This window comes from Poecilia formosa, unplaced genomic scaffold (assembly GCF_000485575.1).
Source record: "Poecilia formosa unplaced genomic scaffold, Poecilia_formosa-5.1.2 Scaffold206, whole genome shotgun sequence".
Lineage (NCBI taxonomy): Eukaryota > Metazoa > Chordata > Actinopteri > Cyprinodontiformes > Poeciliidae > Poecilia > Poecilia formosa.
Window position 1 is genome coordinate 511,132 of NW_006800145.1, and position 12,516 is coordinate 523,647.

The 12,516-nt window shown below is 38.4% G+C and overlaps 2 protein-coding genes across 2 annotated transcripts in view; one reads left to right on the forward strand and one right to left on the reverse strand.

Moving 5' to 3' along the window:
* The window catches only part of LOC103148505 (inorganic pyrophosphatase-like), an 11,270-nt gene extending 9,533 nt beyond the window's left edge, over positions 1-1,737 (reverse strand). Inside the window, exon 1 of the mRNA XM_016679231.1 lies at positions 1,439-1,737. Within this exon, the coding sequence (XP_016534717.1) occupies positions 1,439-1,669 (231 nt within the window). The 5' untranslated portion in view covers positions 1,670-1,737. The remainder of the gene's footprint in view (positions 1-1,438) is intronic.
* A 2,603-nt stretch (positions 1,738-4,340) lies between these two features.
* On the forward strand, positions 4,341-12,436 carry LOC103148479 (rho guanine nucleotide exchange factor 38-like). The gene is made up of 4 exons (XM_007567271.2): positions 4,341-5,735; positions 11,428-11,612; positions 12,049-12,166; positions 12,274-12,436. Exons 1-4 carry the CDS (start codon positions 5,531-5,533, stop codon positions 12,423-12,425), a joined length of 660 nt encoding a protein of 219 aa, XP_007567333.1. The 5' UTR covers positions 4,341-5,530; the 3' UTR covers positions 12,426-12,436.
* The last annotated feature ends 80 nt before the right edge of the window (positions 12,437-12,516 follow it).

Here is a 12,516-nt window from a genome sequence, read left to right on the forward strand (position 1 = left end):
CCTGCCCTGACTAATCACCTAAAGAAAATATGAGCTAGAATACTTAACATTTTGAAAACAATTTTATTGAAACCACTGATATTGAAAGACCAACATTTTTGTAATATCTAATAAACAATTTGATCATACATGACCTACTTCAGGCCTTTTTAATGGCGTAAAAAAGAGGCAATAGCAACACGGACCAACGACAAGGACCAACGACATGAACCAACAGCATGGACCAACGACGTTCATCACATATGCAGCGAACGCATATGCAACATAGACATATGCAACGTAGACATGTGCAGCGAACACATATGCAGCGAACGCATATGCAACATAGACATATGCAACATCTACATATGCAGCGAACACATATGCAGCGAACGCATATGCAACATAGACATATGCAACATCTACATATGCAGCGAACACATATGCAACATCAACATGCAACATAGACCAACGACACATAGCAACTACACATCTACACATGACTTCTACTTATTTTTGATACAAATGGAACCCCATAGAGCTATTGACTCTTTGTTTTGAGTCAAGAAACAAGACATGCTGACGATTTTTTTATTCAACAAACAGTCGCCTCCGTAGCTTAAGGAAGAATTGTTGACGGCCACAAAAGCCTGCCACCGTCTGCTATTGCTGATCACCAGCTTGGCCAGACAATGTTCTAAGTACAAGCCATAATCAGTATTCAATTCCTCATCAAACATTTCAATGGGGTTGCAGTCTGCAGGCAGGTTATTCCACCTTTCCACTCCCAAATGTTGGTGCTAGTCTCTGGTTAATCTCACTCTCTTGGGGCCCTGAGAGTAGACATATTGGACTGACGCTGACTGACATTCACTGAATGTTATGGAGGAGCCATCTCTCCATACCAAAGGCAGATTGGCTTTGGCAGAGACAATTTGGGCATTTTTTCCCCCCATGGGCAACACAGAAATGCATTTACCTGACAGATAAGTTAAAATCATAAGCAGAATGCTTTATTTGTTTCACTGTAGTAGGATAATCTCCAATTAAGTGAAAAAACATGTATTAGATGTAGTATTTTGTATTAGTGATCCCCTGGTTCTCATAGGCCATTGTACCGCATCTCTTAATGCGACACAGATGTTTTTAATTGCATTAAATCCTCAGCACGACACTGCAGAAGCCTGCCATCTCGTTCATTTAAATCAGCCTCGGGGAAGCATAAAATGCATACAGGATAATGAACAATGCTCTACACATGTACACACACTACTTTGTCTTTTTACTAGTAAATCGTTTGAATCCACATGTTCTTGTGGACATGTTTTCTAATTTTACACATTTGGCTCTAATGGTAAAAGAAACGCGGCTGCAGCTGGAAGGTCAAACATTTACCCCGACCGGAAGCCACGGCTATTTAAGACCCGGGCCAGTTTTCTTTACAGAAAGCAAACTACACATGGGGTCCATTCATCATGGCGGAGATGAACTTACTAAAATAAATGCGGTAGTCTGGAGAATTCGGGTGTCCTCTCTGCTCCGTTTGATAGTGCATCGTTTTTCTGGGATAATACGAATGTGGCACAGCTGCTGCAGTTTGTCTGACTGCTTTATTAATGCAGGAAGCGGGAAACGGGCCGAAAACAGTCAGCAAGCAGCCGAACGAGGAGCGGAGCAGCTGCGATCTCATTGTAATATATACACTTCCCCCCGATCAGTCAGTTCCTGCTTCCCGTCCTGCCCGCGTGCGTCCGAGAAATGTAACAGGGAAGCTTCCTGTTGCATTTTCAAAGTAAAAGGGATCTTGTAAAATCAATCAATCAATCAATCAATCAATCAATAAAGAGCCTTTCTCCAACACGATCAGCTTTAGACTACGACGATGACAGCGAGCGATAAAGAGCTTGCAAAATTAAAATAAATTCACACATCACTTTATACATTTTAATGGCTTGCTACAGCAACTCAGCCAGTCACATGGCAGCAACTCAGCGCATTTTAGTGGAAAGTGCTAGGATACAGGAACAGAACAGTCGCCAAGTAATCTATAAGTGTTTGCTCAGTGTTAACAATAATATAATACCGCTTTACATTACCGTTGTGGGCTTCTGCCACAACTACACTAAGATGTAGTGTAGTGGCACCTTAAAAACCCTACAAGGCTACTCTTGCCTTGGAGGATTTTACACCTGCAAAGGTGTAGTTGTGGCAGAGAGAATGCCACATTAGCAGCATCTATGCCAATGTGGCAACCCATTAGCATAGATAATTTAAAAGCTGAGTTCAGTATTCTCAGTGAGTGTAAGATTTTACACTTAAAAGTAAGACATGTAGCTGTTTGTATCATAATCCACATCAAGATATTCAATAACTACCTGAGCTAAGATTTATCCCATTAAAGAGCTTCACCAATGTTCTTTTGCCTTAATCTCCCCTCAACCTACCCTTTTGTTCTCTTTTCTTTGGAGGTTTAATCGCCACAGTGCATCATGATCAAAGTCCACACGTGTACATATACCTTGGGCAAACACCCCACCCACTCACCTTGATGTGCCTCTTTTATAGTTGGTCCCTCTTCAAACAAATGACAAACACAGCTTCCAACATAGCTGCCATAAAAGCTGGTTTATCAAAATCTTTCAAATGCATTTCATAAATGTCACCAATGGAGCTTTGAGAAAAAAATGTAGAAGTAGGTTCGATAACACTTTATTTGAAGGGGGTTGAATAAGACTGTCATGACACTTTCATAAACATGACATAACACATGTCATGAAGATGAATAAGCCTTCATGAATATTTATGACTGTTGTCATAAAGCGTTATTCGGTAAATAATGACACTTTTAATACGAAGTTGACATTATTCTAAATGTCTTTGTTATGACAACTTGACATTAACCAAGAAATCATTACTGTTTAAACTTTACCTTTAATAACATAAAGTTACCTAATTTTTAAAGTCCAATCATTAATACTTTTATAACAAATTTATATCAGTAATGATTTCTTGGTTAATGTCAAGTTGTCATAACAAAGACATTTTGAATAATGTCAACTTTGTATTAAAAGTGTCATAATTTACCGAATGACACTTTATGACAACAGTCATAAATATTCATGAAGGCTTATTCATGTTCATGACAGGTGTTATGTCATGTTTATGACAGTGTCATGACAGTCTTATTCACCCCCCCCTTCAAATAAAGTGTTACCGTAGGTTCCAACCTAAAATTTGGTTTTAATTACATTGAACTACGAGCTTAATTGTGGGATACTTTTTTGGTAAATCTATGGGGACAGTCAAATAAGTAAATCAATTTTATGTTTTGGGGTCAAAGCTAATGGGTCTTTTAAATCTAAGTGTCCTGGGTTTAGAAGAGTACACCTCTGCCTTTCAGCGGGTGTAGCAAACTGCACTATATATTAAACAAGACGCTCATGTAACTCCGTCGGCACAGAGCAATTACTCTATACAAACAGATTATGCTGTTTTCTCTCGTATGTTTCTTCACAGTGTTTGATTCTGTATGGCCTACCTATACACGTACTCCCTGGTGACTGAGTACTATGCTTTTCTATTGTATGTAATTTATATGTGCTTTCCAGAGGTAGAAAGCTGGAAAATAATGCCTAACAGCTTAGCCTAACATCAACAGACTACATGGACTCACAGTATTGACCGTTTCCGAGAATGACCTCAGAATCTGGCAATCTTTCATAAACCTGTGACACAACTGCATGCATGTGTGCTTCGTGCTTCAGCAACACGCGAAGAAAGGCTGCCTGAGGTAAATACGTCTCCAGCTTCCTTCCCGCATGTCTTGTACTGTTGCTTAAGTCAGTGTTTCCCAACCCTGGTCCTAGAGGCACACTGCCCTGCATGTTTTAGAAATTCCCCTGCTTTAATGCACCTCATTCAGTTGATTGCAGTTCAGCAAAGACCTGCTAGTTGAAATCACCTGTGCTGAAGCAAGGAAACACCTAAAACATGCAGGGCAGTGTGCTTTGAGGACCAGGGTTGGGAAACACTGGCATAAGTAATATAATTTTTTATTTATTTTTTATTTTTTGTGCATTTTATGAAATTTTATATAAGACAGCATATACAGCACTCTAATATGTAATAAAGTTTCTGGGGAACAATGCTGTTTGGAGAGTAATAATTTGGCATTGTCAAGGAGAGTCAAAGAGAAATCCTTGCCTTCACTTGAATCATTAATGAGTTATATCTCGAAGCGATAGCCCAGTCAGTTTCAAGATGAGTTTACCTTGCATGAGGATGACTTCCTGCCAGGCACTGCCGGGTCAACCCTGAAGAGATGGGACAAGAAGATGCTAAATAAATGGCTAACATCCAGTTGCTTAATTAAATCTGCTGTTAAAATGCTAACTCAGGTTCGATTACATTACAGCTTTATTCACCGAAGGCATCTAAATGTAGAAGGCTTCAAGAGTCACCAGAAATGTCATACCTGGCCAAAGGAGAAACTTGAGTGTTGATCAGTGATGTAAAATCTCTTTTTCGGACGAAAGCAATTTGTGCATTAAATCTGAAAATCAAAGTTCCAGAGCTTGAAGGTAGAGTGGAGACAGAAGTCAAGTTGTTTGAGGTTCAGCGTTTCCCCTGCCAGATATGATTTGGGGTGCCGAGTGTCACCTGCTGGTTGTTCGTCAACTGTCCAACGTCAGCAAAACTGTCTGCTAGAAAATCTTAGCGTACTCCACAATCTCTTCTGGTGACTTTAAGAAGTTTGTCATTTCTAGCAGTACTCTGCCAAACGAAGTAATATCTGATTTGATAACCATGGTATGGATGTGCTTAACAGGCCATCACAAGGATATCTTGTTGGGGTTTCTTTTTTGTTATAGTCAAATTTTCCGGGGAACTGAATTTTGGGTTCCAATTTATCTACAAGTCATATTAAACAAAATTAATAGGAATAAACACTCATATGTAACTCTTTGTACTGAGTTTATGAAACATAAATTTCACTGTTTGGATTTAATCAGTGTAAATTAACTTTTAAATAAAATTTTAATATGGAAAGATGCACCTGTAAACTTGTTTATGGCTAAACGCATAGGACTTCTAAAAATGATCTCATTCAGTATTGTGTAAATAAGAAGCTGAATTTCCCAGTGTGTTTTACAGCCAGGCCATTTGCATGACTACCTTATTTAACTTCCTCATGAGCAGTTGGCACCTTGTCGGTAAGTGAGAGGCAGTTTTTCTTCCCATCTTGTTAAAGTGCATGAGCAAGGAGATGACCTCAATAGTATTTTCTTCACGTAAACCCTCTAAATAAAGGCAAGGCACAAAATGTCCTTTTGGTGGGTAGATGTGATGGTCTAAAGGGAGGAAAGCCTAGGCACTAAGTGCAGAGGTGTGGCCCTCGTGACAGGTACATGGGAGGAGCTACCTGTGCAGAGCAGGCAGTCAGGACACATTGAACACAGTACACCTGTTGAACTTCCCAGGCAGTCTCTCTCTGTCAACCCTCCTGTTCTCTCTCACTGACCTGAGGAAAGGGGGACCTGACAGGCTCACCATGGATCCCAAGGAGGCCGGTGGGGGTGAGAAGGACAAGGAAAGACCGATAAAAAGAAGAAACCGGCCTGTGTTCCTGCGGTACCTGGAGAGGAGAAAGACGGACACTATAGTGGCCAATGACATAGCCAACGGTGACATCAACCTGGGGACGCTGGTGAGGAGGAGTCAGTCTGACAAGACGGAGTACAGCGCTAAACTTAAAGGTACAGCAGCTAAAGATGTTCCCAAGTGACAAAACTATAGCAACTAAAGTGTCTCAGTGCAAACTTATACCTGGAGATGTAATAGATGCATAACAGACAGGCTGTTAAAAACAGCATCCGTGGCTTAAGGGGGTGGGGGAATTTTAACACTGCACCTGCCAGTAAGTGTGCTCTGCTCTTTATTGGGCACCTGTTGTGTTACTATGTGCTAAGAAAGATACTCCCTGAGGGATGAAGCCACATATGCAAACTGTGCCCCATACCCGGGCACGGAGGAGTGGCCTTTCAGGTATTCCGGACTGACACATAAACAAGACATTAGCCAGGAAGACTGGAAAAAAGGAACATAATGTTATTTTTATAAATTCAAGACGTTGGAACAATGAGTCCCTTGAGCTGTTTCCATTTTATACAAATGAAAAAGATTCGACTTAAGAATGAAATTAACTTTAAAAAGCGTGGACAGACATGAGTTACAAAAGTAATAATAGCAACAATGGGGTCACAACTACAGATGAGCATGATTACTTTTAACACATATCCACTCTTCAGAAAAAATTTAAAAAACTGACTCTGCCTGTCCTAGAGTGCAGTCTGTCAGCATTCCCATTTGCAGTCAGCAAGTGGGAATGCTGCACTTCAAGCAAAATGACATCAGCTGTCAGCAGGGGGGTTACAATCACTGAGTCAACTGAGGTATGTTGACTTTCCTGCACCACTTGTTCCTCAGTTTCCTTTCCTGTGAACAATGTAAATCACATGACACACTGACCGCTGATGGTTTATAAAGCAAACGAAAAGTAAATCTCAATGCCTGTTTCACAGGTAACTTTCACACACACTTATACACACACACACACACTTATTTATGCTTGCCTTATCGGCAGCAGTTTTGTTTACCTGAAATAGGACCACTCTACTGCTCCTTTGTGCTATTTTCTAGCCCAGCCTGTATCGTGGTGGGCAGAGTTGTCAAAAACACACGCAGAGGTGTTTTCAGTAAACCATTAACCCCGCCCTGTTTTAGATTCAGCTGATGAGCAGCATTACATATTTACAGGGGTATTACCAATGCAAATATTGACAGAACGATGACTTCACTGAAAGAGGAAACATTTGAGCTGCTGCTCTTCAAGTCTGCTCTCATCTGCCTGTCAGGCAGGTTTGTGCAAAGGAGCCATGGAGACATGACATCAGTATGTCTAATCAGCTGTAGTCTTTGACATTTGTGATATGGCTCACCACTCAGGGCAACACAACTGTCTGGGAGTGGCATAAGCATCCAAACAAAGAAAGGAGAAAAGATGACCTGTCAACTTTTGGTCAAACACTAGGTTTTCCAGTCTTTCATACACACATTTAATCAAGAAAATATGGTTTTATACTGGGTTAGAGTCACTTATGATGGTTAGTACATCTTAAAGTGGCATTTTATTAATCATTCCTGTGCTAAGTTGGAAGACAAATAAAAAAAAATAATAAAAAAAAACGGGTTGCTTTTAAAATTTGGATCCTGTTTGAACATCTGTTGCCCAAATTCTAAAATACTAAGAATGGGCGGTCATGTAACAACCACCAGGATATCTTACCATTCCCAAAATCATCTCATCCACATCCAATGGCATCCAAATAAAGTAAAAAGTTCTACAATGCCTACAGACATTTGTAAATTTTAAGCATTTTCAAATATGTGCTCATTCACTTGTTTTTGGAAACTTTCAATATGATTTTGTGGTTCCATCGGGTGCAAATGTGAATTGTTAAAGAAGCTTCCCTTCAAGATGGGAAAGAGAAGTGAACGTACCATTCAACTGAGGCAGATCTGTGTTGATCCTCACACATGAAGAAATATATTCAAGAAAAAAACAATTTGCCCATATATACTTTCAGAGTATGGATTAAATGGTTCACAACAAATGGAACTGTTAACAATAAGGCTGGATGAGGAACAAACCTTTTAGGTTAAAAACAAATCTCCAAATAACTACAGCTAACTTTTCCTTATGAGATTATTGTGTTGTAAAAACAACACAAAAACAAAAGAGAATTGATTTTGTAAACCTTTTAACACAAATTTACTTAGGGTGCCGTTAAATGTGCAGGCAGTTTTAAATTTTAAGGTTTACATAAGGATTCATCAGCTTACATTATTTCCTGTAGGCCTTTGCAACAATTGGCATTTATTGATATTTTATGGTAACTTTAACTTTGTATAACTTAATAAAATAAACTAAAATTTAACGATGAAAAAAGTTCTTTGCTGTTACCATGTTGCCAATTCATGAGAATAAGAACCATAACCCACTTATTGCAACCAGCTTTTCTCCAATTTCTGTATGCTTTGTTTTCAAATTACATTTATTTGGCTTGATAACTTTCCTGTTGGTGTGTGGCACAATCCAAAGTATTATTTTTCCAAAAAGTGCAACACAATCCATCAGGTTTTTTTGTGCTCTTTCCGGACTAGCGCATTGGGATCCCTTTCACTGGGCTGAACAGAGAAAACCCTTGTCTAAGCTTTCATGGGAAATCCCGCACCTGAAACCAAACCAAACAGGATTCTGTCAAACTTAAAATGTCCCACCAGTTTTACAGTTTTTCAGTTTGGTAGCAAAAAGAAGTGAAGCTTTCATGACACAAGCTTTTTGTGTCAATTTTATAAAATTCAATAGTCACATTTCAGCTGGTTTGAAGTGACCAAACTCAAACTCTCCTTGGGCCTATTTTCTCACAGGTGCTGGTTTTCAGGTATGGGATCTTTCTTACAGACTGACAGCTAAAGCTGACATATGACACTGAACTAGTTGCTTATTATGTGTTTGAGACTTATTACTTAGATAATATAATGTATTGTGATACAGGGTAAAACAACAACAAAAAAAATTGTAACAATTACAAAAGTCGGTTTGGTTTAATTGCAAATTGTGTAGCTGTAAAATGGAAGAAAGCAATCATTTAAAGAAAAAATCAAGAGAGGGAGCTGTATAGTTTTTATTTATCTGATCTGGTCTGAAGTCTGATAACCTTTAACTGGTTTTCTTTGAGGGTGACTCTATAGCTGTTTAGCTTCATTCCTCTTCACAACAACTCTGACCAGTTTCATTGTCACTGCTGAAATAAAGCATCTCATTGTATCATAGTTCACAGTGTGGATGCTGTGAACTTAATCTTTCAAATTCATGGTATTAATGTCAAAAAAATTCAATTTTGGTCTCAGTTGAGTTGAGCACACTCATCCACATTTGCTGCGTCCTCTACCTGCCTATATTCAAAAAGATAAAACTTTAAAAAATAAATAAATAAATAAATAAAGTAAAAATAAATAAAATTCTTCTCTGGCTTGAACTAAAGTTATTGCAACAACCCACTAATGTTAGCAGTATTATACAGCACATTCCAGCAACTGTGTGTCACAGTTTTGATTCAATAATTCTTTAAACCTACCCAACTTCTGCCCCACGCGTATAAACGCAGCATTTATGTAAACTGAAAATGATCATTGTGTGTGACTTGTTTGGCTGTAAAATAAATAAATAAATAAATATATAAATAAAAAAAAAATCTAATCTGGATGTGGAATTGTAACACTGTCCAATTCCACATCCACAAATGTCATGTGCATGAAAATAAGAAAGTTTTTTTCAGAAATCAGTAACGGATGTCTACAAAAACACACCACAACCATAATGGTGTATTTTACGATCAAATTAAAAGCAGAAGCAATTAAAAATAATAAAAAAAAAAATGTGACAGCGGTGAGCAAATGTGTGTTTGTAGAACATCTCTCCGGCCGATAAGGATGTGGGTGGATTGTTTACATTGTTAAACTTGTGACACGGGAAAAATTTCACTTGTAGAGGTAGGATTAAAAACGTTAGAATATTTGCATAACTTGGAAGAAAATGATTTATATAAGCGCCAAAGATTATAAGAGGATTAGTTTCTACAAGAGGATCCAGAAATAGACCTCAAAATCAACATTGGACGGACTCAACAGATACAAGTTCAAAGTTTAGCTCTGCTCCTGACCACCAATGTTTAAAATAATCACAGCATGCAGAAAACCTTAAACCAGACGTTTCTCAGAAATTATTCATTGAAGAAAGGACATTCATTAGATCATTATAAGTGAAATATTAATCATATTAGACAAACTGAGAAACAGCTAAATGCTAAAAACATAGGATGATTTCTACCTTGGGCTCCGACTTTTTTTTTTTTTTTTACTTTTCTTCAAACAATAAGTAATTTGCCATTTTTCTATATGTTTTAACCTGTTTCTTTAAATTTGGAAGTAAATTTAAAATAAAAAAATGAAGAAATCTCATTCTGTAGCTGAGTAGTGTGACAAGAACAACAATCAAACCAATGTGAAATATTATCATTTTATAATACATATTAAAATATGAATGTGCAGACTATAATAAATGTCTTGCTTTCCAACTTTTTGTGGCTTTAAGTGTGAGTTGGCACAGCAACACGCAGTGTTGTCGGTAGAGTGAGGTCAGAGCTTTGTTTCTGCCATGTTAGTATTTTCCTTGTGCTTGAATTCACCATAAGGCTCTGCTGGGCACAGTCACATGATCCGTCCTACTGGGCTTCACCCAACAGGTCAAATATTGTTATGTCACTTTTATCAAGTTACATTCTCCTACTTCTGTGCTTTCTGTTGTCTTTTAAATAGCAAAATATGGGGCAAGTATTGCACCTGCGACACATCTGCACACTTTTTTTTGTAGAGTATGTACTAGTTTTATGCAATAATTGGGAAGACCTTTGTAAACAATATAAATTCAAAATGGAATCGCTGAACAAATATTGCCAGATAGTTCTAGAACAATTTTCCAAATGGTACTTTTGTCCTCTGCCTGAACAAGATGTAAAGCAGTCCTTGGTAAAAAAAACAACAAAACAAACAAAAAAAACTTAAACCCTTATGTGTTGCTTGAAGCAGATGATATTGTCATGTGCAGTCATGACAGTCCGTGTGCACCTACTCACTCATTCAGTGTCACTTAGTGGGTTTCATTATTCCTTTTTGAGTGTGAGTTTGGTGTGCCCCACAAACACTTTGAAAGATCTGAGCAGATGAGATGCCTGAGATCCTCACAGCAGGATTGCATCAGCAGCCTGATTAGTTTCGTAACCTGACACGATGCTTGGAGCCTTCTGCCCCCCCACCACCACCACCTTATTGCTCTCTGCATACAGAGGAGGAAGCAGCGCTTGGCATCGATTAGGCAGCGAGGAAGCATCGCTCTTCCTTAAACAGGCGTCCCTCAGCCTGCCACAGAACAGCCTCAGACTGTGTAGGCAGCAGAGCGTTTAAAAATAAAAAATAAAAAAATAAACGTGAAGCAAGTGAGCCTGACTGGCATGCTGAAGTGAGGCTCTCTGACTTTCATTTGAAGAAGATGAGATCACAGTGACATAGTTTCACTCAGGTGTCAAGATGATGGTAGAAAACTTACAGAAAAAAAAAATTAATTTAAAAAATCAATAATTTTTTAAAATTTAAATAGCAACAAAAGCACAACGTTGCATTTCAATAATCTCTTGAGCTGTGTTTTTTTTTTTTTTTTTTTTTTTTGTTTAGCCCATTGCCAGTTTTTCACCCCGTGATGATATCAAGTCAAATTGACATTAAATCAATTAACTTGGACTCATTTTTACGTGATCCTTGTCCCCATAGAGAAACTGATGCCTCATGACCTGTCAGCTCTCCCCTCTCCGGTGCTGGACGTGGAGGAGATTCGGTCCAGGAAGATGAGCCGCAGGGCGAAAGTGATAAAAGAACTTGTGCAAACCGAAAAGGACTACCTCACCGACTTGGAACTGTGCATCAGAGAAGTCGTCCAGCCTCTACGAGTGTTGCAGGTAGAGGAGTCTTAGCTTCGATGTGTCTACAAATTTAACAGTTAACCGATTTACATTCACCTCCAGTTAATCAAAGTTTAAATCCCTTCCAGTGTTACTGAAAGCAGATATTTGCTCAGTTGAAAAAGAAAGTGATTTTGTTCATATAAATCATCTAAAAATACTTAATTAGGTCATCTTTAATTTATTACAAATACAGTCACATATCTTATTTGCATTGTCAAAACTTGAATTATTGCGGTTTTTGACATTTCTAAATTGGCAAAGGTATTCTTGAAGAAAGTGCTTTTTAAATGACAAATTCATTACATCAAGAAAATTAATTTACATGGTTTGAAATACAGATGGCCAAGCTGTGCACATGCAAATAGGCTGACTGTTATGCATAACGCCGCAGTTCTTAATCAGAACAATGTCCTCCCATATTTTTTGTCAGGTTGTTGACGTAGACCGACTTTTCACCAACATGGAGACGGTGTGTGAGGTGTCTGCAGCTCTCCTTCACAGAATGCACACGGCCTTGTCTGACCCGGATCCAGAAGCAGTCGTCATGGGTACGTCTTTCACAGTTCCTGACTCTTTCTTTTTTCTTCCATTTATTGTTGGCTGCTAGCGACTAAAACAAAGGTCTTTTTTTTTTTTTCTTTCTCGTTTGCTTTAGGGGATGTGTTTATCCAGGCAAAGGCAGCTTTAGAAGATGTATATAAGATTTACTGTTACCACCATGACGACGCCAACATGTCATTGAAGGCGTATGAGAAGGAGGAGCAGATAAAGCAGCATTTTACTACATGTATCTTAGCACTGAAGTAAGTTTTACTAGATTCACTAAATAACTTTATTATGATCTACAACCTTAAAATTAAACTTCAGTCTGTAACTGTTTTTTTTCTTTTGCAAAAAA

Excerpts from the sequence above, each read along its gene's own strand:
- LOC103148479 (XM_007567271.2), top strand. The coding sequence starts at position 5,531 with ATGGATCCCAAGGAGGCCGGTGGGGGTGAGAAGGACAAGGAAAGACCG. Across the intron at positions 5,736-11,427 it reads GTACAGCGCTAAACTTAAAG|AGAAACTGATGCCTCATGAC; the intron begins GTACAGCAGCTA and ends TTGTCCCCATAG. Across the intron at positions 12,167-12,273 it reads TCCAGAAGCAGTCGTCATGG|GGGATGTGTTTATCCAGGCA; the intron begins GTACGTCTTTCA and ends CGTTTGCTTTAG.